This window comes from Schistocerca nitens, chromosome 3 (assembly GCF_023898315.1).
Source record: "Schistocerca nitens isolate TAMUIC-IGC-003100 chromosome 3, iqSchNite1.1, whole genome shotgun sequence".
NCBI classification, from domain to species: domain Eukaryota; kingdom Metazoa; phylum Arthropoda; class Insecta; order Orthoptera; family Acrididae; genus Schistocerca; species Schistocerca nitens.
Genome location: NC_064616.1, coordinates 403867114 through 403891858, shown reverse-complemented (window position 1 = coordinate 403891858; position 24745 = coordinate 403867114). Strand labels below are relative to the sequence as shown.

At 38.8% G+C, this 24745-nt stretch overlaps 1 protein-coding gene across 2 annotated transcripts in view; it reads left to right on the top strand.

The window, feature by feature from the left end:
• The first annotated feature begins 364 nt into the window (after positions 1-364).
• LOC126248340 (isocitrate dehydrogenase [NAD] subunit gamma, mitochondrial) overlaps positions 365-24745 on the top strand; it is a 133846-nt gene continuing 109465 nt past the window's right edge. For both annotated transcript variants that reach the window (XM_049949240.1, XM_049949241.1), the window contains exons 1-4: positions 365-597; positions 5123-5179; positions 13082-13185; positions 24021-24136. In XM_049949240.1, coding sequence (XP_049805197.1) covers positions 514-597; positions 5123-5179; positions 13082-13185; positions 24021-24136 — 361 coding nt within the window. In that variant the 5' untranslated portion in view covers positions 365-513. The remainder of the gene's footprint in view (positions 598-5122; positions 5180-13081; positions 13186-24020; positions 24137-24745) is intronic.

Sequence of the window (24745 nt, the reverse complement as noted above, 5' to 3'; positions counted from 1 at the left end):
TACGATGCAGGCCTCGGAGCGTCCTGTTGTAGTTCCCCGTTTAACAGGACTACCAATAGTAAGGGGGAAATCCAGTTTCATGTCCTGGTATCGTACAATTTTTCACTAGCAACGACATATAAACTACATTTGAGCTCCTAAATGTACTTCACTGACATCATTGCATGTCGCTGCATTTCGCTCTGTCCACCTAATCGGTTCCGTTATATTATGTCAATGAATTTAATACAATTAAACTGTAGAAAGCATTCAAAAAACAACCAAATCCTTCCAAGTCGATTAAATTGTAGGACACATTCGAAGAAAAATAAAATTCTTCAAAGTCGATTAATAGTATCGATTAGCAACTGTCGATATTGTTTTTCATTAACACCGGATATCGATAACTTTCATGCCCTTTACCCAGATGATATACACGCCGGTCGAAGGGCTTAAAAATTAAATTATTATACAGACGAAGTTGAAATCTTAGCCGGTGACAGCTGTTCTATTCGAATTAACATCAGCTTAATTATGGCAGCCGCAGTTACGAGAAGGATACCTATGGTGGTAAAAAATGGTGGCGCCATTCAAGTACGAAATCTTATAACGAAGAAGGTATGCCAAAATGCAATGTATCATGATTAATTCCTAACTTCGTCCGTTAGCATGCATAACATATATAGTGTATTGTATTTTTGCCAACGTATCTTACAAAATTGAAGCTGACGACAGGTTAATACGTTTTAACCGAGTCGTCAGAGACTAAGCATTGATGCGAAGTCTAATAATTGGTTTTGGCCAACTGTTGTTCAACCCTGTGTTTCATTTTGGATGTAAAGTAAGCGATACCCATGTTCTATTTAGTGCTTCTTAGGGTGACGTCATTGGGATGCTGAGTACGCTCACTTTAGTCTCCACTCAGAATGTAAACTTCTAGTTGGAACAATATGTTTGTGGGATTCATACCCATCACTGTTAACAGAAAAACAAGATTGGGTCTGTTGACATTGATTGATGGCAACTGCAGGCTAAACTCCCCCATATTATTTTTTACGTTATAGGAGAGAGTTAATATTTTTGAAATATGCTGAAGAGTGTATAGTCTCCATAAATAATGGTATGTAGCTTAGACAGAGAAAAGGGCTCGATAATATTGTTGAACTTGTGTGTCTCCTGTGTATGCTGCGTGATTCTCAACTAGGTTTTTTGTTCCTTTTGGTAGCAGCATCTTTTTAGATAAGAGAGATATTTGTTTTCATGCATGTTCTGGTACGGTGTGCAAATACTTTTGCTAAGTAACATTTCACGTTTACCTTAAATAATACAGCTTCTTTTTAGAAACAAAATTCTTTAGCTGTGGCAGACATTATCTTGCCCATGAAATTAGCAGTATTCCTATTTTTAGTATTTTCAGTTCGCTGAAATGAGGGTGCAGAAAGCACAGAATGCGGGCAGAGAAGTCAGTTGATGGATGGGTCAAGGAATATTGCTTATCTTTCATCAGATATGTAAACAGGGACTTATAAACAATCGAGGACTTCAAATGAGCAAGCTTTAATGAAAACTGTTTCTGTGAAAAAAATTTCAGTGTGGGAAGCAAAATTTCATGGTGGAGGAACAAGAAGTTTGAAAGTGAAAGGAACACATGTGCATTAGGAATGGGAAGTACAAGAAGTCAACAGAACAGGACTGCAAACCAAGTAATTTTGGTGCCAGGAATGAGAAGAGATGTAATTAAAAGAATCACTCGGATGATTATACTCACTGCATGGCAGAAGTGAAGGTGAATACGGTAGTAGTTGGAGTATTGATGGTGAAAGTTTGTGGTAGCAGTACTCAGTATTTTGTGTTTCCCTGTGATTAGATCAAATTATAACAATAAATGTGTGTGGCTTAATCGCTTGGTTCAGGGCTTTAAATTGGATGTTACTTGTGCAACATGTGCCTACCGTACCCCAGTAGTCCTAATGGGGAAATGGGAGCTACAGTTCAGCATAGAATATGAACCATGTGTAGTTACTAGTGAATCTTCACATCATAAGAGGTGAAGGCTAGGTTAAAGGCAGACTGAAATATTGTACTGTCCAACCAGGATTCAACCCCACAGCATTTTGGTCTCCTGGCATCATTAGACCTCCAGGTTCGACAGATGATCAAAGAGGTAGAATGAAAGCTATATACTGTCATCATGATGTGATTGTTTATGCTGTATCAAGCAATGTTCACATAAGGCAGAAAATCAAACACCACAAATATGGTTGACGGATTGCAATTTGTGGAATGTAGGTAAAGAAGAAAGTTTGGGGAAGTACTCGTCAGGGAACAGGAAGCTGCTGCAGTGATGGGTGGTCTTACATGGCTAATTTTGTACTGGAGGGGAGGAGAACTTACCATATGGTTGACAAAAATATTGCAGTTCCTATCCATTGTAAAAATGAAAGGGAAATATAGTGATTTTACCTTATTTGGTGTTAGACAATTCTGTTTGGAATCCATATGAATTGTATGATTATGCTCCTGCAGATGTCAATGTATGGTCTAATGATGTAAAAGAAAACTTGGAGGTGGGATTTGAGCACAGTCCAAAGAAGAGTCTTAATCCTCCGACAAGGTGCACTATGATCATTCAGGAAAATATTGAAACTATTCAAGTGAGGGGGGGGGGGGACAGAATTAAAGCGATTGTTGTCATACTTTTACGACCTGTGTATTGTAAATATTACCAGATGAGTATGAAAACAGCTTTTCAGTGTGATATAAAATGAAAATAATAATAATAATTACAATTTCAAAGTAAGGAAAAGAGTAGTGATCTTTGATAGGTCATTACAAATTAACATTTATGGTATGAAATAATGGTGTAACTGAAGTGAAAGTATTAAGTGTTCTGTTAGTTATTTTGAGTGGCACAAATAGGACTGTATCAGAAATGAAATGGCAGGAACACTTCATACAGCCTATCCTTCATAGCTAAGCAGGTAACACACACAGGAAAGAAACTCCTTATAAAAACAAAACTGTTCTTTAGAGTTGATATCACTTAATAAGTATTGATTTGTGTGGTTTGGTGTTAATATTGTGGGTTATCTTCTTTAGTAAGAAAGAAGGTATATTTAGAAAAGCAGTAGCTGTATTAATAGATGTTATAAGCTGCCCTTTATAGATTTCAGCACATGCAACTTATTGGTATATATTTCAGCTGCCAAGGTGAAAAAAATTATTTAATGTTAACTAAATGATAACTAATGATCAGTCTTATAAGGAAGGGAACACTGAATGGACAATTGAGGTGTCAGGAAACATTTAAAATAGGACACAAAATAGAATTGTCGAACATTTGTAAGATTCTCATACCAAAAACTAGTGAAACTAATTTCAAATGGTCTGGCTTTAATTATAGTGTTGTTGTTAAACCATTATGCTGAGAACAATGTCATTGACAGTAAAAATAGATAACACTGTGAGGCAAAAATGTGGGCATCTGCTGATGTCGGATAAATACATTACAGAAGTGTCTTATTCCACCCATCTGCTTTGACCCGTGATGTCGTCAGTATGGCGGAAATGGCTACTTCCAGCATATACGAAGTGATGTCACTACATACACAGACCAACAAATACGAACAAAAGGAAAAATGACCCAATACTGTGTCACTCCAAAAATAAAATCAAACTAATGGGACAACCACAGAAAATTGTGGGTTTAAGGCAGGGATAAGCTAAATGTACAACAAAACAAAAAAAAAAAAAAAAAAAAAAAAAAAAAAATGTGGCTTCATACCAAAACAAATAATAGCCAAAAAACTATAAATCACAGAACTCTGCTACACTGACAAAACCACAGGAATCAGACATTTTCCTTGACCTACATAGCTCAACTGTAATTATCGATACCAAACAACCAACAGCTACAACTCTGAAAAGTGGAACTCAAAAACCCAAATATCCCATATTGACTACATCAATTAAAACATGACCGACCTACCATATATATATATACACAAAACTTCATAATTACTACAGAATAAAACCAAAACAAAAATCACATACTAACAAATGCCTCTGGCAATACCATCTAGGTTGGCTACAAAGTGTGTGCAAGTGCCCCCCCCCCCCCCCCCCACACACACACACAGGGTATGAACTGCCGGAACTCTCATCAATTTCATGTTGTTGCCACAAACTTGACATGTAACATATTTAGCAATAAGACCAAAATCTGCAGAAACTGTATGGCAGGCATCATGTCATCACCCATCTCAAGATGCAGTGATACACTACACCAAACTAATCAGATTTAACGAAAGTCCCAATACATAAACAAATAAAGACCTTAATAACTCACTGAAAACACTTCCACTGCCCACATTATTGCGCACGAACTACCTAAACTCAGAACCACATAGCACAATGACAACAAACGAATGTACCCAATACTATAATTAAACTCAGCATGTCTACATCCACCACCAGTGGGCACCATCGAATATAACACATGACGTCTACAAACACAAACAACTCAAACTCCATGCTGTAGTGATGTCACACACAACAGCACTATTATGTCACAGGTCAAAGCAGATGGGTGGAATTAGATGCTTCCATTGACCCAAGATTTCTTTTTTGTCAGATGAGATGGTTGGGGTGTAAAATGGCTGAATAATAAAATATATGTGTGTATTTGTTCAATATTTACATAATCTAACATAGGGTGGTAATAATTATTCCATGTGATGCACTGCATAATTTAGACAGAGATTTAGAGTCCATTAAGGAATTGTCCTTAGTCAGCATACTAAATATGTAAGAGTTCTTTCATGTGGTACCAGTTCTGTTATGTCTTAGTACATGTAATTAATTTGTATGTTAGAAATGTTTGGCAGTTCTTCAGCACACATGCATATTCCAAGGTCTTGTCATACAAGTGTGTAGTTTTTTTGCATCATATAGTTTCTTGTGTTTTTATTATTATTTTACTTTGTGTATAGTTAAGTTTTGTTTGAGATATTACATAAACACAGTACATCCAATTATTGAATGTTATTAACATGATACCATTTCAAGCATCTAGTATGTTATACTTGATACTGCCTTTGTTGACTATATGATGTATACAATAGAGATGTTCCACTGTTCACAGGCAGAAGTGCTCACTGACTTTGAAGCTCAGCATAAAATGCCAGTTGCAAAACGTGTGGTAAGTGTTAAGTTGTATAAGGTACACCTTTCCCATTTTTTCCCTCCCTTTCCTCAGCTGGATGGATAGTATTGAAAACTAGAGAACAAGAATGAGGATTTTTTTTGTTTTACTAGATAACAATTTGCATCTCTCTTCCAATTATGAGCCAGGTGTACAATTAAGCTGTGGTCAAGGAATGCGATGACTACAATTGTCCTAATATCGAATAGATATGACACTTTAAAAATGGGACTGGTGTAATTGACCATAATGTTGTTATTGCAAGAGTGGTTACTAACAAAAAAGCACGGGGATTAGGAGATCAGTTAGAACAGGTGTATAATCAGTAATAGTCAGTCCAAACTTATTAAGTCTTTAAAATCTGTCTCTGCAACTACTAAAATTTTAGAAATTCAGAGATATACAGGGTGTCCATAAAGTCCCTTTACAACTTCAAAATTTTATTACAACGGCAGTTGAAATATTTTAACAACATTCCTTTTATTGTAATCAGTGTTTATAAAAGTTTTTTTGACAGTGTTTAATAGACCTCTATATAAGTGCCTTTAGTTACACGAAGCACAAGACAGTACTCGATTTCTTGCCATGTTCGCTGTTGCATAGCATCATCAATGGTGGCAATGGCGTTACAAATCCTTTGTTCAAGTCAGCAATGTGGCGAATGCGGTGGCCAAGGATTTGGCACATTCCTCCCAATCCATCTGTCTGGAAATGTTTCGTTGCAGTCAACAATGTGGTGATGTGCCATCTTGCTGGAAAATTATAGTTGGTTGTAAATCAATCAATTGTGGTGCTACTTATTCGGTCAGAAGCTCGAGGTAAGCATCTGCAGCAATTGTTGACTCGTTGAAGAAGAATGGACCAATTATTCGGTTGCACATGATTCCACCCCACACACTCACTTTTGGACTATCCCGGTGAAGCTCTCTAGTCACATGGGGGTGTTCAGATCCCCAGATTCTCACACTGTGTCTGATTACTGTCCCAGAAACAAGAAAAGTTGCCTCATCACTGAAACAAACTTGCTTGAGGAATGCTTCATTCTCCGAAAGGTGTTCCAGCATATTGAGTGCAAACTCTGTCCATTTTGGCTTGTCATTTGGCTCAAGTGTCTTTAATAGTTGTACTTTGTAAGCTTACAACCAAAAGTTCTTGTGGAGGACCTTATGCATAGTCGAACGTGGTAGTTGCAACTGTCTGGCAGTAATGTGGATGGACTTCATAGGTGAACGAGTGAAGACGTTTAAAATGTGATCTATGTTGTCTCTTTATTCAACAATGTCCCTGACTCCATAAATTTTTTGTGCAATTCATGGATTGAAGGGTGCGATGGTGGATCTCTTCCATCCTTCATTCTGAAGTTTCATTGAGTCTGAACATCAGATTTTGTCTCAATAAACTAGGACACACATGTTGCCTTCTCCTGAGGAGTGGCCATTTTATAGAGGTTCAGTTTCTTCCATTAACACAGTATCTGAAACGAAAAATTTTAGTATATATAAAAACTTTATTACACAGTGATTACATTAAAAGAAATTTTGTTACAATATTTCACTAACTGCCATTGCAATATAATTTTGAAGTTGTAAAGGGACTTGATTGACACCCTGTATTTTAAGTACCTTTAGTAATTGTAAAGCAGCTGCAGACACTGTGGCCACGCAAATGAAGAATTCAAATTTAAAAGTTATATGAAGCCACATTAACACAGACAACACTGGTAATGTGTGATTATAACCCCTGAGCTGATGTAGACCTATTTGCAATTAAGCAGTTATTCCATTTCTCTGGTCACTTTCCTGTCTCAACATTCTACGGTTGTGTGTTCTACACTCCTGGAAATGGAAAAAAGAACACATTGACACCGGTGTGTCAGACCCACCATACTTGCTCCGGACACTGCGAGAGGGCTGTACAAGCAATGATCACACGCACGGCACAGCGGACACACCAGGAACCGCGGTGTTGGCCGTCGAATGGCGCTAGCTGCGCAGCATTTGTGCACCGCCGCCGTCAGTGTCAGCCAGTTTGCCGTGGCATACGGAGCTCCATCGCAGTCTTTAACACTGGTAGCATGCCGCGACAGCGTGGACGTGAACCGTATGTGCAGTTGACGGACTTTGAGCGAGGGCGTATAGTGGGCATGCGGGAGGCCGGGTGGACGTACCGCCGAATTGCTCAACACGTGGGGCGTGAGGTCTCCACAGTACATCGATGTTGTCGCCAGTGGTCGGCGGAAGGTGCACGTGCCCGTCGACCTGGGACCGGACCGCAGCGACGCACGGATGCACGCCAAGACCGTAGGATCCTATGCAGTGCCGTAGGGGACCGCACCGCCACTTCCCAGCAAATTAGGGACACTGTTGCTCCTGGGGTATCGGCGAGGACCATTCGCAACCGTCTCCATGAAGCTGGGCTACGGTCCCGCACGCTGTTAGGCCGTCTTCCGCTCACGCACCAACATCGTGCAGCTCGCCTCCAGTGGTGTCGCGACAGGCGTGAATGGAGGGACGAATGGAGACGTGTCGTCTTCAGCGATGAGAGTCGCTTCTGCCGTGGTGCCAATGATGGTCGTATGCGTGTTTGGCGCCGTGCAGGTGAGCGCCACAATCAGGACTGCATACGACCGAGGCACACAGGGCCAACACCCGGTCTCATGGTGTGGGGAGCGATCTCCTACACTGGCCGTACACCACTGGTGATCGTCGAGGGGACACTGAATAGTGCACGGTGCATCCAAACTGTCATCGAACCCATCGTTCTACCATTCCTAGACCGGCAAGGGAACTTGCTGTTCCAACAGGACAATGCACGTCCGCATGTATCCCGTGCCACCCAACGTGCTCTAGAAGGTGTAAGTCAACTACCCTGGCCAGCAAGATCTCCGGATCTGTCCCCCATTGAGCATGTTTGGGACTGGATGAAGCGTCGTCTCACGCGGTCTGCACGTCCAGCACGAACGCTGGTCCAACTGAGGCGCCAGGTGGAAATGGCATGGCAAGCCGTTCCACAGGACTACATCCAGCATCTCTACGATCGTCTCCATGGGAGAATAGCAGCCTGCATTGCTGCGAAAGGTGGATATACACTGTACTAGTGCCGACATTGTGCATGCTCTGTTGCCTGTGTCTATGTGCCTGTGGTTCTGTCTGTGTGATCATGTGATGTATCTGACCCCAGGAATGTGTCAATAAAATTTCCCCTTCCTGGGACAATGAATTCACGGTGTTCTTATTTCAATTTCCAGGAGTGTATTTCGCTCTAGGCCAGTGCTGGGATGGTCCCTTTGAAAAGAACATGGTCGATTTCCTTCCCCATCCATTCGTAATAAGATTTTGTGCACTTTCTGTAATGACTGTACTCTTGACAGGGCATTAAACTCTAGTTTTCCTTCCTTCGGTGAGCCCTTGAACATTATCTGATCACTAGTCACACTGGCATTGCATATAAATAGCTAATAAAATGGTTCAGTTGTACTTCTGACAATGATGCTGCAATATACCATTAATATGCTAAGTAAGTGGACCTGTAGCTGTCATTGGGCTTCTTTCTCATGAAGCTACCATCTCCCAACCACTTGAAATTTCTGTTAGGTACTTTGTGGCAGTACCGAATTAAGCCACCTTCAGCAAGGAATGTCATTCCATTTTCAATGTCATTCCATTTTCATTTAAAACCTGTGCCTCTGACAGGCATTGACAAATTAAATTCTATTGTGGCAAGGTTATAAGTTTTTTGTGACCTTACATTCTAACTCCAATATTCCACATTGTATTTTACATGTTTCATTTGTCTTACAAGGTATTCATAGCAAATTTAAGTTGGGTAGAGAAACGCAGAATATTGAATACAAAGTAAAGCACTTTATTTGTAGAGATTACGAGTAAAAAAAACATAATATTAAAAACAGTATTATTGATATAAATAAAATAAGTTGTTTTTAATGAAAAAAATTTCATTCAGTACTTGTTAATTAGTATTTCAGTTTGATAATATAAATTCCTTTGCCTCTCCCAGTCTCTACACCAATATGTAATAATGCCTTGTTTACTTGAAAGTGTTTCAGTTGTGCATGTACTATATAAAGCTGAGAAAATTGAGAAAATCTTTTAATGATAATTTTACATGTACAGTTCCTCCCAAGGATTTGACAACACACTTCTTGAAAAGCCGTACTCTTAGTATTAATGACCACAGAATTGTGTGTTAAAAAATATGCTTAGTAACAGCCCCCTGTTTTAAAAGCAGAAGTATGAGAACTGCAATCTCGTACATTAACACAGGGTGTCATGAAATAAATATTTTTAAGACTTTGTATTACATGTGAGACAGTTTGTTTTTTGATTCTGCAGCCAAATGTAATAAGAATTTTTGTTGAAAATAAATTGTAAGTAACTAAATAAAGGGAACTGGGATAATTTGTGTCCAAAAACTAATAAACAGGGTGTCCAGCATCCAGGAAAATAGGGGAAGGGAATTTTTGTGTTTTACCTAAAGTCCCTCGAAAAGGCATGGTATTTGATTTGATTCTGGGCAGAGACATTTCCTTTACTTCTGCTTGGCTTGATGAAATGCTGGTCTCACCATTCACCCTCAGATCCATGCTGTGCAACCGACCTCCATCTGGGTTTTGGCATCTCCCAATCGCTTCGCTCATTCAGTCCAATACAGCAGCCAATCAGCCCAACCTGGTGGAGTCCAGACAAGCTGTGTGGAAGTTGTTGTTGTTGGTATGGAATAGCTTGTATGACTGCTGCTACAACCTGGCCTTGCTACCCCAATTTCTTGTTGTCCCATGGGTTTGTGCTTTTGTGACATGATGTGACCAGCAAGTATCTGTGTGGAGTAATATGTGCAGTTTACATTTACGTATGTTCAAATGTGCCTTGTTTGCAAACAGTATGCAGTCACTGAGACACATGTTTTTAGGAGAGTTGGTGGCTTATTCAAATCCGTTTATTTTGAACCAGGAATACTAGGGCATGATAGGTTTGCATGCTGTACATTGTTTTGGATATATACCGAAAAATTACTGTTGTACGTACCAACAGCTATTGATCTGATTGCATTGTGTACAAATAAGTGTGATTACAGCTCTGTAGCAGTAAGTATAAAATAGTGTGATTAGAACACTAACAAGCGGTCATTGCACTTTGGCACGTGGTTCTTGGTTTCGTTAACATTGAGCTGAAGCCTACAATGGGAACAGTGAAATGCAGGTGGCCAAAGGGTGGCTGGGGATTGTGGGAGTTGGTGGCTTGGGTATTGGGGGGGGGGGGGGGAAGCAACTCTTTGCATCATTTATATTCTCACTGGCTAACATTTCTGATGCTGCTGTTGGTCTTAGTCAATAAGAACTACTTTCGATTACGTGCACACAAGGAAGATTTTATTGCCTTCCTTTGGACCTAGTCAGCGAAAGATGGTAGGTGAGGGGATGGGATGGAAGTTGTTCATAAGAAAGAAAGAAATGCAGGTTGCAAAAAATTTCCACTTTCAGGAAAGAAAAGTAGTATTCCTAATTGGCATCCATGTAATTTTAGTCTGCTGTGATACAGGCTTAGAGTTCAGCATGCCGTTGTGGTGTGTCCCAGCAACCAGGTCCTACTCTGAGGTGGTCACATCAAGCACATACTGCAGAAACTTCTGGCTGATGGCCGATAATGCTAGATTACATGTAGAGGGATGCTGTGATGAAGGCAGATATCCATTTGTGTTTTTTGGCTGCTATGAGACTCCTATCTTCTCATGACATTGGAAGCTTGTTAACCTCTTATCAGTTATGTTCCCAGGCGGTAACATTGCCTCTAAAATGCAGCTTCAAGAGCTAAAAGTGAATTATAGCATTGTTTTGGACTAGAGCTATTTTTCACTAAACAACTACAGAATGTTGTTGCTGTTTCTGACATGGTAGTGTCAGAGTTTGATCTGCTTTTGCGTCTTTAGAAAAGTACATTGGGCCATGTTTTGAGGAGGTATCTTACTTGTTTTTTTGAGAAAACGTGCTGCAAAAGATTTCGGAGGATTTTGGATGGGTGCATCCCAATCTAAGATAAATCTGAAAAGGCAAGTCGTTCAGGTGGTAATCCAGAGGGTCCCATGGTTTTATACCTTGGGACAGGTTGTATTAACAGTAGTTGGAATCTTGTTCAGCTTCTGAGAGCTTCATATAATTTATTAAACATGTTTCTTTCCACCAAGCTGATTTCAGAAATATTACAAGCACCTCTGTTTTACTGCAGAAGTTTTGCACCATTGTGGAAAATAAAATGGTTTCAGTCTGGGCTCAGCAAATATTAACGGCTATTTAAAAACGTGTAAAGTAAATAGGGACGGAAGTAGGTAAAACTGAAACCTGAGGTCACTACTGGAATCCTAAGAGTCATAGCAACCAAGTAGTGTGTGTGTCTTTGAGGGACAAGATGCTGATAGCTCATTTCACCTTTTTTGAGACTGGACACTCAGGTTGAGTAGTTTCTGACTAAATATCAGTCAGGTGCCCCCTTAACTTCACTTCTCTATACTTCCCTCCATTCTGTGGCCAGAGAATAAGGAGAAAATTTGTCAAACAAAAAGGTCATAGAAACAGACTAGCTAAAAAATAGCTCTGAATGACAACATTAATTAGTTACAACCTCAGAAAGTGGACATCAGGTACAGAACCAAAAAAAGCTGTTGGTCTATGGGAGGAAGATGTCTTTGCATTCTGGAATGAGTGCCTTACATTTATGAAGAGTATGGTAACCAAAGTTCTGGATAAATTACCCTTGGCATACTCTGTTATGAAGGACATTCCAAGTTTAGACCCAGAAGTGGCAATTAACGGTACCTATGAGAAAAGACATTTAGGTCAAAGCATTGACGCATCCCATTACCTTAAATCACTTTGGTGGTCATGAGCCTGCTGCCATTGCCAATGAGTTCCAAAATGTAGTAGAAACCGTGTCAGTAAAGGAAATCCTCAAAGAATTTGATGGGGATCATGTTCACATCAATCAGTTCTGGATGATGGTCATTGTGATCAAGAGTGGACATAAAAATAAGAGATTTATCAAGTTTGCTTGCATTCTCGTCCATGGCAATGCCAGCCTTGGAAAAGATTTCTCTGACAGCTCTATTCTGGTCAAAAATTTGACAAGCCTCTTTCACAGCTTTTTGTGCTTTTCCTGGTGCAGTCAAGGTAACAGGGCTTTTGTCTCTGTAACTATAACAAAGCAGTTAATACATAGCTTCCAAAATGCACATGGTGAAAAGTCCTGAAAAGAAAACAAGAGAAAGAAGAAAGTGAATAGAGAAAAAGCTAAGGGGGGGGGGGGGGATGACCTAATTTAAAATGCTGAGAAAAAGGTTTCTCAATTTCAAGCAGTAGTTCTATCATTACAAAATATCGGTCTAGTCTATTGCTATTCCTTCCATAATCATTTTGCTCAAACAGTATTTGAATATTATTCTTAGATCTCTTTGTAAAAACTGCAATTTTTTACTAAGATATCTTTGAAACCTAGTCTCTTTCTAAGTTTTCTGTATTTCTTTATTCAAATTACATTTTACACTTAATTTGTCAGATCCTGGTATGTTTATTTCTTGGTTAAAGTGAACTATGTTCATTTCGAGGTATATTTTCCTCAGAGCCCCCGTCATAAAATTGATTAGTGACAAAGCGCAACACGGCCCTGGAAAAAGCAAAAGTTGGTCTGGAAAACTCAGGGGATTATTATTATTATTATTATTATTATTATTATTTTTATTATTTTTAAGAATTGCTGGACATCCTGCTAAATCATCATGGAGACTATAATGCACAAACTATTCTGGATGTAGGTGTATAATGTTATTCTAGTGCTGTATTTGGTTATTTGGTTACTGCTATTGTTTAATTTTTGTTTATGGACTCCTCAGGATGCCATCCCTATAGCTCAGTATGGAGGACGCCATGCTGTGACAATGTTAGCTGGTGGTGGTATAGGCCCAGAGTTGATGAATTACGTGAAACAAGTCTTCAGGTAAATTTTACTTTTTATGTCTGTTCACTAAATGGAGTAGTTGTAAGTTTATCAATACTTCTGTTCCTCCAAACACAAAAAAAAAAAAACAAAAAAAAATGGTGAAATTCTTTTTATGGTCAAACTTACAAAGCAGTAAAATACAGCACCAAAGATGATGTAAGTGTACAATCCTTGTAATAAAAATCTCACCATATGACGTGTAGCACCACCTCTGTGTGTGGTCGTAGTTGGTTAACTCGAGGAAGGACATTGTCTGAAAGCTTGGCAGAGAAATTGGTGGCTGGAGGGCCAGATGTGGAAAGTACCCTTCCCTCCACATTTTTCTTCTTCCATCCACAGTCTCACCATAGACCTAATTCAGCAGAAATTGGAAACCATTAGGCCTGCACCTGTGAGCGTAGAATCTAACATGTCAAGCCTTGCTGTCAAACTGTACTGCCAACAAGGATGTTTGACACTTGTATGATACTAGAAAATTCTGGGTGGATTACAAATAATGAAAGGAATAAATGTAACCATTCACTGTATAGTTGAGGCGTTGATCGTTCGACAGACACACGAAAAAGATTTCAAATGTTCCTGAGATACACATACATGTCTACAGTGTCCCACCACAGTAGTCTGATCAAGTTGTGTTGGGTGGAGCAGGGGAGCAGATGAGGCAGAAAAAGTAGTTGGGAGGGAGGCAGAAGTCTAGGGGAAGGGTGGCTAATGGCTAGGAGGTTGGGGCAGTAAGGTAACATAATTGAGCTAGCTAGCTCTGGGGCAGGTGGGGAAGTTGCATGTGACACAGTATGGAGTGGTTGGTTGATAGGGGGAAGGTGGATCTTATGAAGAGAAGCTGGTATTCTGTGGTAAAGGGGGGGGGGGAGGAGGAGGAGGTGTGCTACAGGTGGCACACATTGGTAAGCAGCCATCAAAGTCAATCATTTTGTGTCCATCAGTGTTTCCTGCCACAGGGTGGTCAACTTTACTCTGGATGACAGTTTGGCGGTGACTGTTCATTTACCAAACGAGGTGGCGCAGTGGTTAGCACGCTGGACTCACATTCAGGAGGACCACGACGGCTCAAATCCGTGTCTGGGGGCCCTATTCTATATCATTCAGACCGATCAGTGCAGTAGATTAGCCTCGGTAGTGGCATCATTTTCAGTTCTTTATCCAAAGTTGCTATTCTGTAAACTGCTGCGACCTGTTACTGATCGGTCCTCCTGCCAAGTTTTCGACAACTGTACCATGGGGTTTTGGATTATAGTATGGCCCTCTTGTTCGGTTCGGTGTGATTTATTTGCACCTATAATTTGTTATTTTAAACATATTGAGCAGTTTTAGTGTCAGATTTAGTGACTGTGTTACAGAAAAATCACCAGGACGTGTCCGGGTGGAAAGTGAGTTGATAATAGACAACTTTCCTTTGTTAGAAATATGGTTTGTATTGTTGTTATTGTGAGTGATTATAACATAAAGAAACAGTTTCAGTCAATATTCTCACAAAATACGTGTTATTTTTATGTAATTAAGAGTTTAAAAAAATCATTAATTTTCAGAAGGTCGGCTCTGCTTACGTGTATCACGATTGTTAGCTGAAATTACTAGTGACCTTGCGTACTTTTTTCCTCTAATGGTTTGCTTATTAATTATCAAAACATGTTTAAAATTTTAAAGTAACAATGCAAGTGCCACAGAAAATTGCACGAGTCTCTTTGTGGAAACAACAAGGCCACTTATTGACAAAAAGTGTGCTTTCATTCAAATATATTTAGATAAGCATTACAATACAAAAGTTTTTAATGTTTGGTATTTGTTGGAACATTTAAGGGCGGATGGTTTCCATTGTCATTTCACTAAACACAACATCTACAGTTAGACACAGAATCAACATAGGTTTCCCTAAATGGCAGTACTATGCAGATTTGATGCCTTAGTACAGTCAGGGTCAAAAATGGACCATGTGAGAGCTATGAAAAATTGTGTCGAATGAGGCTCGACATCAGAGTGGAAGACAAGATTTCCAATGTCGAGCACCACTCGCCATTGGAGTGGAAAGGGTTAAGGAAGATGTTTGTACAAGATAGCATTGAACACTGTGGTAAGATGCTCACTTGGAAATATGTGGTCACCAAAATACGCCAATAAAGATTTTACAACCAAAAGTAGGCAACATTTTATTTTAAATAGTTTGTTATGACTGCAGAATTGTTATTAAAAAAATACAGTAGTGAAACAGCAGCCATAATTCCATTATTTAAACTTTTTGTGTTTTTATTCATCTACATCTGCATCAATACTCTGCAAGCCACTGTAAGGTGTGTGGGGGAGGGTATCAGTACCACTACTTGTCATTTCCCCTCCTGTTCCACTTGCAAATGGAGTGAGGGAAAAACAACTGTGTGTACGCCTCCGTATGAGCCCTAATTTCTTGTATCTTATTGTCATGGTCCTTACGCATGATGTATGTTGGTGGCAGTAGAATTGCTCAGCAGTCAGCTTCAAATGCCAGTTCTCTAAATTTTCTTAATAGTGTTTCCCAAAAAGAACACCGCCTTCCCTCTAGAGATTCCCATTTGAGTTGCTGAAGCATCTCTGTAACACTTGCGGTTTGTTCAAACCTCCTAGTTACAAATCTAACAGCCTCCTCTGAATTTCTTCGATATCCTTCTTCAATCCAACCTGGTTTGGATCCCAAATCCTCAAGCAGTACTCACGAATACATTGCACCAGCATCCTATATTCGGTCTCTTTTTTTTTACAGGTGAACCACTCTTTTCCTAAAATTCTCGCAATAAGCCAAAGTCAACCATTTGCCTTCCGTACCATAGTTTTCACATGCTTGTTCCACCTCATATCGCTTTGCAATGTTATGCCCATATATTCCATGCCCAAGGAGTCATTTTAAGCTATTAAAAAAGTTCCTGCAAAATTTTGCTAGATGCATTCCTTCAGAAAGTCATTTTCTTGAGACTCTTCCATGTGTCCTATTAACTTAATCCAGTATTTCACAGTAACATTATCAATAGCTTCTACAAGTAAATTCTGCACATCTTTAATTGGAATGTGCAATTTCTGGATGCCATATTTCCTTTCATTTGCACAACACATATTTCCTATTACCTTGGATTTGCAATGATAAAATGGAAGCTTGCATCCTTACATGCAGTTTCTGCTACTGAGCAGTCAAGTTCAAACATTATAAAGATGCTTGTCATGCCATACATCCTCCAACATATCATGCTTTCGCATAGCAGTCCAAAAGAAATATTTATCTCTCCTGGCCACTGTGTAATATCTTCCCTCCTTGTAGTTTGCATTAGAGGTTATGTCCATTTTTGAATTGTAACTGTGCTTATCCTTCATTATCACTCAACTCTTCCTGGAACACTGTAATGAAATAAAAAACCACTGTTTAAACACATCACTGTTCACCACCTCATAATGATTACCAGTTTTGTTGGATGTAAATATTACCTTTTCATATTTAATGAAACCATTTTGTGATGATCCTGCATGATAACCAATGATTGTTTCTTTTGGCTGTCAGCACTTTGTCTCCACTTGCCCTTCTAAGTGCCAGCTAGATGTTCGTTCCCACACAATATTACTTGAGCCAGGTCTGATCAAGATATTAAATAGGATGACAATTATTTTCTTTCCTGTCATAGTGCCATTTTTCTGAGAAAAGTTGCTCTAGATGCTGCCTTATCAGATATCTCTGGCAGAATGCAGTTGTCTTTGTCACAGTTTCAGTATATAAATTCCAAAGATTTCAGAATTGTCACTCGAATGGTGGTCCATTGTGAAGTTAATTTTGTCATTTAAAAGATCTGCTGCTCTGACGTGTGGGATACATGCTACAAGTGTGGTATGAACTACATTCTTCTGGAAGCAGACCAAATTGATGACAGTTATCCTACAAATATATTTTCTTAGTGATTGTAACTTAATTTATTTATTACAGGTTTCCATTCCATATGCTATGTGAGTGATATGTAAGATGGGGGTGGGAGGTGTGTAGTGTATTCCTAAAGTCATCCTTTAGACTTTGTTAGTAGACTTTCTCGGAATAGTTTATGTTCATCTTCAAGAGTCTGCCAGTTCAGTTTCTTCAGTATCTGTGTGACTCTCTCCTATGGATCAAACTAACCTGTGACCATTCATGCTGCTCTTCTCTGTATACATTCAATATTCCCTGTTAGTCCTATTCAGTACAGGTCCCACACATTTGAACAATATTCTAGAACCTGTTACATGAATGGCTATCCTTCATTATCACTCAACTCTCCCTGGAACACTGTAATGAATAAAAAACCAGTGCTTAAACACATCACTGTTCACCACCTCATGATGCTCTCCTGACAGCCAAACATGTTTGATTCAGCATCTGATTGCACTTTCCCAGTATTCTACCAATAAACCGAAGTTGAGACCACCTGCTATACCCACAACTGAGTCTATGTGATCATACCATTTTATATCTTTTATATCCCCACAAATTGTTACACCCAAGTATTTGAATGAAGAATGAATTGGCCGAATCCAACAGTTACTCATTGATATTATAGTCATAGGATACTATGTTTTTTTCATTGTGTGAAGTGCACAGTTTTACATTTTTTAACATTTAAAGCAAGTTACCAATCTTTGCACCACTTTGAAATTTTATCTAGATCTGACAGAATATTTATGCGGTTTCTTTCAGACATTCATTATAGATAACTGCATCATTTGCAAAAAGTCTTAGGTTGCTATTAATATTGTCTACAAGGTCATTAAGATACAGCATAGACAACAAGGGCCCCAACACACTTCCTTGCGGCACACCCAATGTTACTTCTACATCTGACGATGACTCTCCATCCAAAATAACATGCTGTGTCTTCCCTACCAAAAAGTCCTCGATACAGTTGCAAATATCAATTGATACCCCGTATGAGCATACTTTTACAATAAGTGTAAATACAATTGTACTGAGTCAAATGCTTTTCGGAAATTGTGAAACACTTCATCTACCTGCCTGCCTCAACCCAAAACCTTCAGTATGTCATGTGAGAAAAGTGCAAGTTGAGTTTCACGTGACTGATTATTTCAGAATCCATGCTGATTGGCATGGAGTTCAGTCTGTTAGAGATACCTCATTATGTTTAAGCTCAGAATATGTTCTAAGATTCTATAACAAATTGATATTGGACAATAGTTTTGTGGATCACTTCTGCTACCCTTCTTGCAGACGGTTGTGACCCGTGGTTTTTTTCCAAGAACTGGCACGTTTTTTTGTTCAAGGGATCAAGGATAGATTATAGGTAGAAGAGGGGCTAACTTAACCACAAATTCAGTATAGAATGTGATAGGGATCCCATCAGGCCTTGTAGGTTTGTTGAATTATAATGGTTTCACCTGTTTTTCAACATCACTGACACTAATACTTATTTCATTCATCTTTTCATTGTATGATGATTAAATTGGGGCAGTTCTCCTGAGTTTTCTTTCATAAAGGAACATTTTAAAACAGAATTGAGCATTTCTGCTTTTGCTTTACTACCCTCAGTTTCAGTTCTTGTCTCATTCACTAGGGACTGTATGCTAACTGTGGTGCCACTAACAGCCTTTACATATGACCAGAATATCACTGGGTTTTGTGAAAAATCATTTGACAGTATTCTGTTATGGTAGTCATTGAAGGCTTCACACAGTGCTCTCCTGACAGCCAAACATGTTTGATTCAGCATCTCCCTGTCTATAGTCCTATGCTGTGTTTTACACCAATTATGCAGTAGCCTCTATTTCTTTAGAAGTTTCTTTACAGTGACTGTATACGATGGAGGGTCCCACTCATTATGAACTGCTCTACTGGGTACATATCTAACCAGTGCTTGATCAACTAGTCTCTTAAACTTGAACCATAGTTCCTGTACATGTTCCTGCCCTGTGCTGAAAGTTTCAGGTCCCTCTTTGAGATGTGACACTACTGATTTTTTTAGTCTAGTTTACTGACCATATATATCTTTCTGCTTGTTTTAGTTGTCATTTGTACTTTGGTAATCATTGTTGCTGCAACCATGTCATGGTCACTGATGTTCTCATGGGGGTCAAGTCTGTTTGTTTCCATTAGGTCCAATATATTTCCATCATGAGCGAAGTTCTGAACTATCTGTTCTAAATAGTTTTCAGAGAAGGCATTTAGTAATGTTTCACAGTATGTTATATTATGCACACCATTACCAAAACTAATTTTCCCAAATGATTCTTGGAAGATAGTCTCCACCAGTGGTTACAGTATGGTTGCGGAACTTACATACAAGTGATCTGAGGTTTTCTCTAAAGTTTTTGATTACATTGGAAGATGAGACTGGTGGGCAATAGAAGGGACCAATTATAATTTTATGCCCATCTCTGAGACTTAAGTTTTGTTCGATCAATCTCTCAAGCAGCTTCAGTTTCTGTCTTGGTGTATTTGAGTTTCTTGTCTTGTGTGACAAATTCCACCTCTATTTCTCATTTGCCTACCCTTTCAATATACACTTAAATTTTACCCAAAAATCTCACTGCTATCAATTTCAGTTTTCAACCAGCATTCTGTACCGAGTATGCTTCACTGCTTCTCAGGAACACTTCAGACTCCGGCACTTGCTTTGGCAGTTAACCATTAGGATTTTAATACTCTCAACTGTGATAGGCAATTTTTTTTCTGGGTTTCATACAGGTATCGTTATCTTGATTGGATGGAGTTGTTGCTCCTTATAATACTACTGGGATCACAGCAGTGGGAGAAACGACACTGTGACCACAGAGCATGCTTAGTCACGGCTGCTAGACTACACTAGACCAGATATTAGCAGTTACAAATTAAGGGAAGACAAGGGCAGGAAAAAATTAAAATTGAACCCAGGACTTCCCAGACCACATTAATTTTACAATACAATATACTGATTTACAATTATCACATTCACCTAAATTTTAGTATGTATGCTAATGATGTTGATATCAAATGTTAAAACTCAAAGCTCATTGAATTCACCACCACTGCGGACACCATTTAGCTACATAAGTTATATAATTGTTCATCATCCTGAACATCATATGTCATTCAGTTGTGAGCCTCCTAACAATTATAGGAATGCTGTGTAATGATTACATCCTCTGACAGTAACAGTGGTAGTGCTGATTTTGTTGGGGGATGGGAGGATTGGCTGTGTGGGTATATCTACAAGAGATTGCCTTCCTCACCCTCTGATATGTTAACATAGTTAAACATTCATAGAAAAGCTACTATGTGCCTGTACGAATGTTTCATAAAACCAGCAAAATGACCACAAAAAATCAGGGTGGTATTACTCTTTGAACGAACCCATCTGTTGCTTGTATGTAGGACTTGTGGATATTTTCCTGTGTCAGCTGACTTAAAACATGATTGCAGACTGTTTATTAGCATCCCTTCTTTCATCATAAATTATCACATTGAAAAAACTTATTCTTGTTGTTAAACATCAGTTCATGCACTGGAAGCGAACTGTCAGCTTCGAATGTGTTAATTAAGCTGACAAGGTGAATGTATGGAAGCAAGTGGAAAAGTTTTAAGCTTGCACTAAAAACCACATTTTATGTATCAATCCAAGTGGTCAAAGTATTGTGGAGAACATCATTTTTGCATTCATCAAATGCAGCTTCCTTCCAGTACGAATCCTTTCACGTAGATTGGACCATAATTTCTGTTCACACAATATCACATTATGTACGTCCTTGGTGCTTTTGTCTGTGGTTGCAGTTTTGTGATATACTTAATGTAGATCATATTCAAGGCAAGTGCAACCATATTGAATATCATTGTCCATATCTCAGACGTTAACAATGAAGTACAAACTTCCTTATAAACCTTCTCCAGATCTGCATACATTTTTATTTGCAGTAAACTGCATGGCAAAGAATTTTATGATAGCACAGTATTACAGATTGTCAATTTGAATGAACCCTATTCAACACAACTGTTGTAAAAAGTTGTGGAAACAAAACTGTTCAGTGGCACTTCTGTTATTATGCAACAGGAACCAACATAACAAAAACTGAAATTTTGTCATTATCAGTGCTATCACTGTGCCAAGCTGAGAAATTTCTCCCCTCTACATATTTTGTCTCCAGTTTTCAGTTTATGTTCTCAGCTGAGTTATCTGTACTTTCCAGTGGTGAGTGGTGATTTATTGCATTATTGGATGCCCTGAGCTTTGTTCTGTCTTTTGGGCAGACATGTACCGTACACAAGAACAGTGAATATAGCAGTTCACAATTAGGACTTCCAGAGGCTTAGTTGCAACTTAGAGAGTAGTAGGATGCTGTACTTGATACTGATTGATACTTGACCTGAAGAAAGTTGCATAACAGCCCGTAAACTATTCTGTACAACAGGGTACATCCGGTCAGCTTTGTTGTTGTGTACTGTGGCAGTGGTGACTGCTGTGAAAGATAACACTATGAAGGGGCTTTTCCTTCAGATATGTCCAACAAAGATACTGATTGAGACCCTACATAGGTCTGTGTTGATTTTGCTAACTCAAAGGCTTACATGATCCCGAGTGTATCTAATAAATTGGGCTCCTGAGATGTATATGCTTTGTCGGACTACCTTATCCATGACTTATTCAAGCACTACACCACAAATAAGAGAAACTATAAGAAAGGTGATAAGTAAGAATGCTCTTGGGGATGCTGCAAAGATCGACCACTGACAACAGTAATGTGGGTGGGAGTGCTTTTGGCTCATGGCCCACCTAGGGATATAATTTACACAATAAAAAAAAAAAATAATAATTGGGATCTGATGATGGAAATAAAGCTTTCTGGCTTTGTGCATCTGTTACCCAAAAGACGTCAAAATGTTGTTGTAGCTTTGACATACCGTGAAAATTCTGGGGAGGACTGAGATAAACAGCTCTGCTTATTTTTGGACAAATGATGGGTAGCTGCTGCTGCTGCTGCCACTGCTCCTCCCACTGTGGGAGCTGAGAGCTGGTTCAGTAGGAGTTGCTGCTGTTAATGTTCAAAGATATTTATCAGTACTAGATCCAGTGTACGTTTTAACTGCTCACATGAAAATTACACCCCAGTTATTTTCTAAAGTTCCAACTGCTGCAGACAGGTGTTATTGAACAGAAGTGAGGATTTTTTACCCAAGTGATCTGCCGAAATATTGGCAGTTGCATCACACAAGCTGTGATGGCTTCCTGTATGGTTTAGCTGCTTCCATTATCTCTGATGAGATGTGAGGATTAATAAAGTTGAAAATTAAAGAATTCAAATTATAGTTTCATGAGAATATATTAAGTGCATGCAGTCCTGCCCCACCCCCAATCCCCCACCTTCCCCATTTCTGTTAACCTCACATTTCTACTTCAAAAGAGTAAACCATTAGGAAGAGATCAGTTGTTCTTAGTGTTGCACATATTGTTACATGCATTAATTATACAGCACTTGCAATAAGCTATGCAGGCCATTCTGTTTTATTTGTGAGCAGATTCTGCTACTGCCAGTACCTCATCCACTCTTGCTCTGCACTTTTCCAAGCCTTTGTAGGAGAATGATAATAATGTGCAAGAATGGATTTAAATTCTCCTCTGGATTTAAATTCTCCTCATAAATTTACCTGTGCTAGTTTTAACTACCCATGACACATGACTTTGTATTAACTACAGTAAAAGTAAGTTTTTAACTTCAAAAGTCCAGTGAAATTTGTAGGTCATACTATTGCACTTCGGTGAAGTAAAAACAATTTTCTTTAGTACCCCCACAAAGGATTATTCAGGAAGTATTGTTATGTTTATTGGCTGTATGAATAAATAATGAATGAGTAATAATAAATGCATTTTGGCACAACCTTTAATTTTCCTAAAGGCAACGGCCTTGCCGCAGTGGCTACACCGGTTCCCGTGAGATCACCGAAGTTAAGCGCTGTCGGGCGTGGCCGGCGCTTGGATGGGTCACCATCCCGCCGCCACGTGCTGTTGCCATTTTTCGGGGTGCACTCAGCCTCGTGATGCCAATTGAGGAGCTACTCGACCGATTAGTAGCGGCTTCGGTCAAAGAATACCGTCCTAACGGTCGGGAGTGCGGTGTGCTGACCACACGCCCCTCCTTATCCGCATCCTCCTCGGAAGATGACACGGCGGCCGGACGGTCCCGGAAGGGCCACTTGTGGCCTAAAGACGGAGCTTTCCTTTCCTTTCCTTTAATTTTCCTAGAATTCATTGCCTATGAACATTCCAGCTGTTTTTTCATAAGTAGTGAACTACAATAAGCATAAAATTAAATTGGAGCGCTTTTAAAACATAACATAAGCATTGTAACATAAAAAATGTCACTTTTTCCCACAAAATTTGGGAATATTTCAAATTAAATTTTTGGAAGTGTCTATGGTGGACACCAGTATGGTTCTGAACATTTCAGTAATAAAAGTTCACTGACAACATGATTTTCACTTAAGCAGCAGCACTGAAGTTATGATGTTGGGAAGCCCTCACCATTGGGAAAGTAGGTTTAATATGTAGTGCAGATACATTTCTTGAGCTGATTTGGCAAGTTATTAACATTTAAATTTTTAGTGATAAATGTCAAGAAAATTCCTGTTTTCCGTGAATTTTGTTTATTCAGCTACTGCAGTGTTGAGACTTTTCTCTTTTTGTGACCCTTCTTTTTTACAACCACTCTCATATTTGAGGCCCAAATAAAATACAGTATATTTAGTATTTTTCATATGATGATTGGACACATTAACTGTAAAACAGAATTACTGTACAGTCAGTTTTTGTGAACAGTTGTTTATTGTTTTTAATTGTTGTTTACATGTTTAGAGTTGGTGGTGTGCCAGTCGATTTTGAGGATGTGCAAATGAACCCAAAGAGTGAAAGTAATGAAGATCTAGAATACGCAATAACTTCAATTAGGAGAAATGGTGTTGCTATAAAAGGTACATATATTGTGAAGTAGTAAAACTTAAGTACCCAAAAAATGTCCCACTTGAAACTATTCACTTGAAAAGCTCCCACTTGAATTCCAGTTACATTAAAGTAGGTTTTAATGTAGTGTCAGTCTCCTTAATTATTATTATTATTATTATTATTATTATTATTATTATTATTAGTAGTAGTAGTAGTAGTAGTAGTAGTAGGTAAAAGCGTTCTTGAGTTTAATGTATTGCCTTCTGAAATATGATAAAAATTTATTCTGAGCACTTAGCCATTTTAGTAATCAGTTCTTAATTTCAAGTATTAGAGAGATTGCAAACCAATAAAAACTGATGTTTAAGTATTTCACAGATTAATCATGCTGGTTAACATTTAAATCTAGGATAATAACCATTTAGTTTCTATAACTATCAGGTCAGTATTGAAGTATTTACCTCCAGAAATTGAGTGTGTTTTTATATTTATTTAAGAGTCTTACTTAAGTTCAGATTTCTTATTCCCATTTTATAATTTGGACACTGAAACGCCCACATGCATAGCTTTGGTAAATTGTCTGAATGCTTTTATAATTTTTGATTATTTTCTGTGAGCAATAAAAAGGATTTGACAGT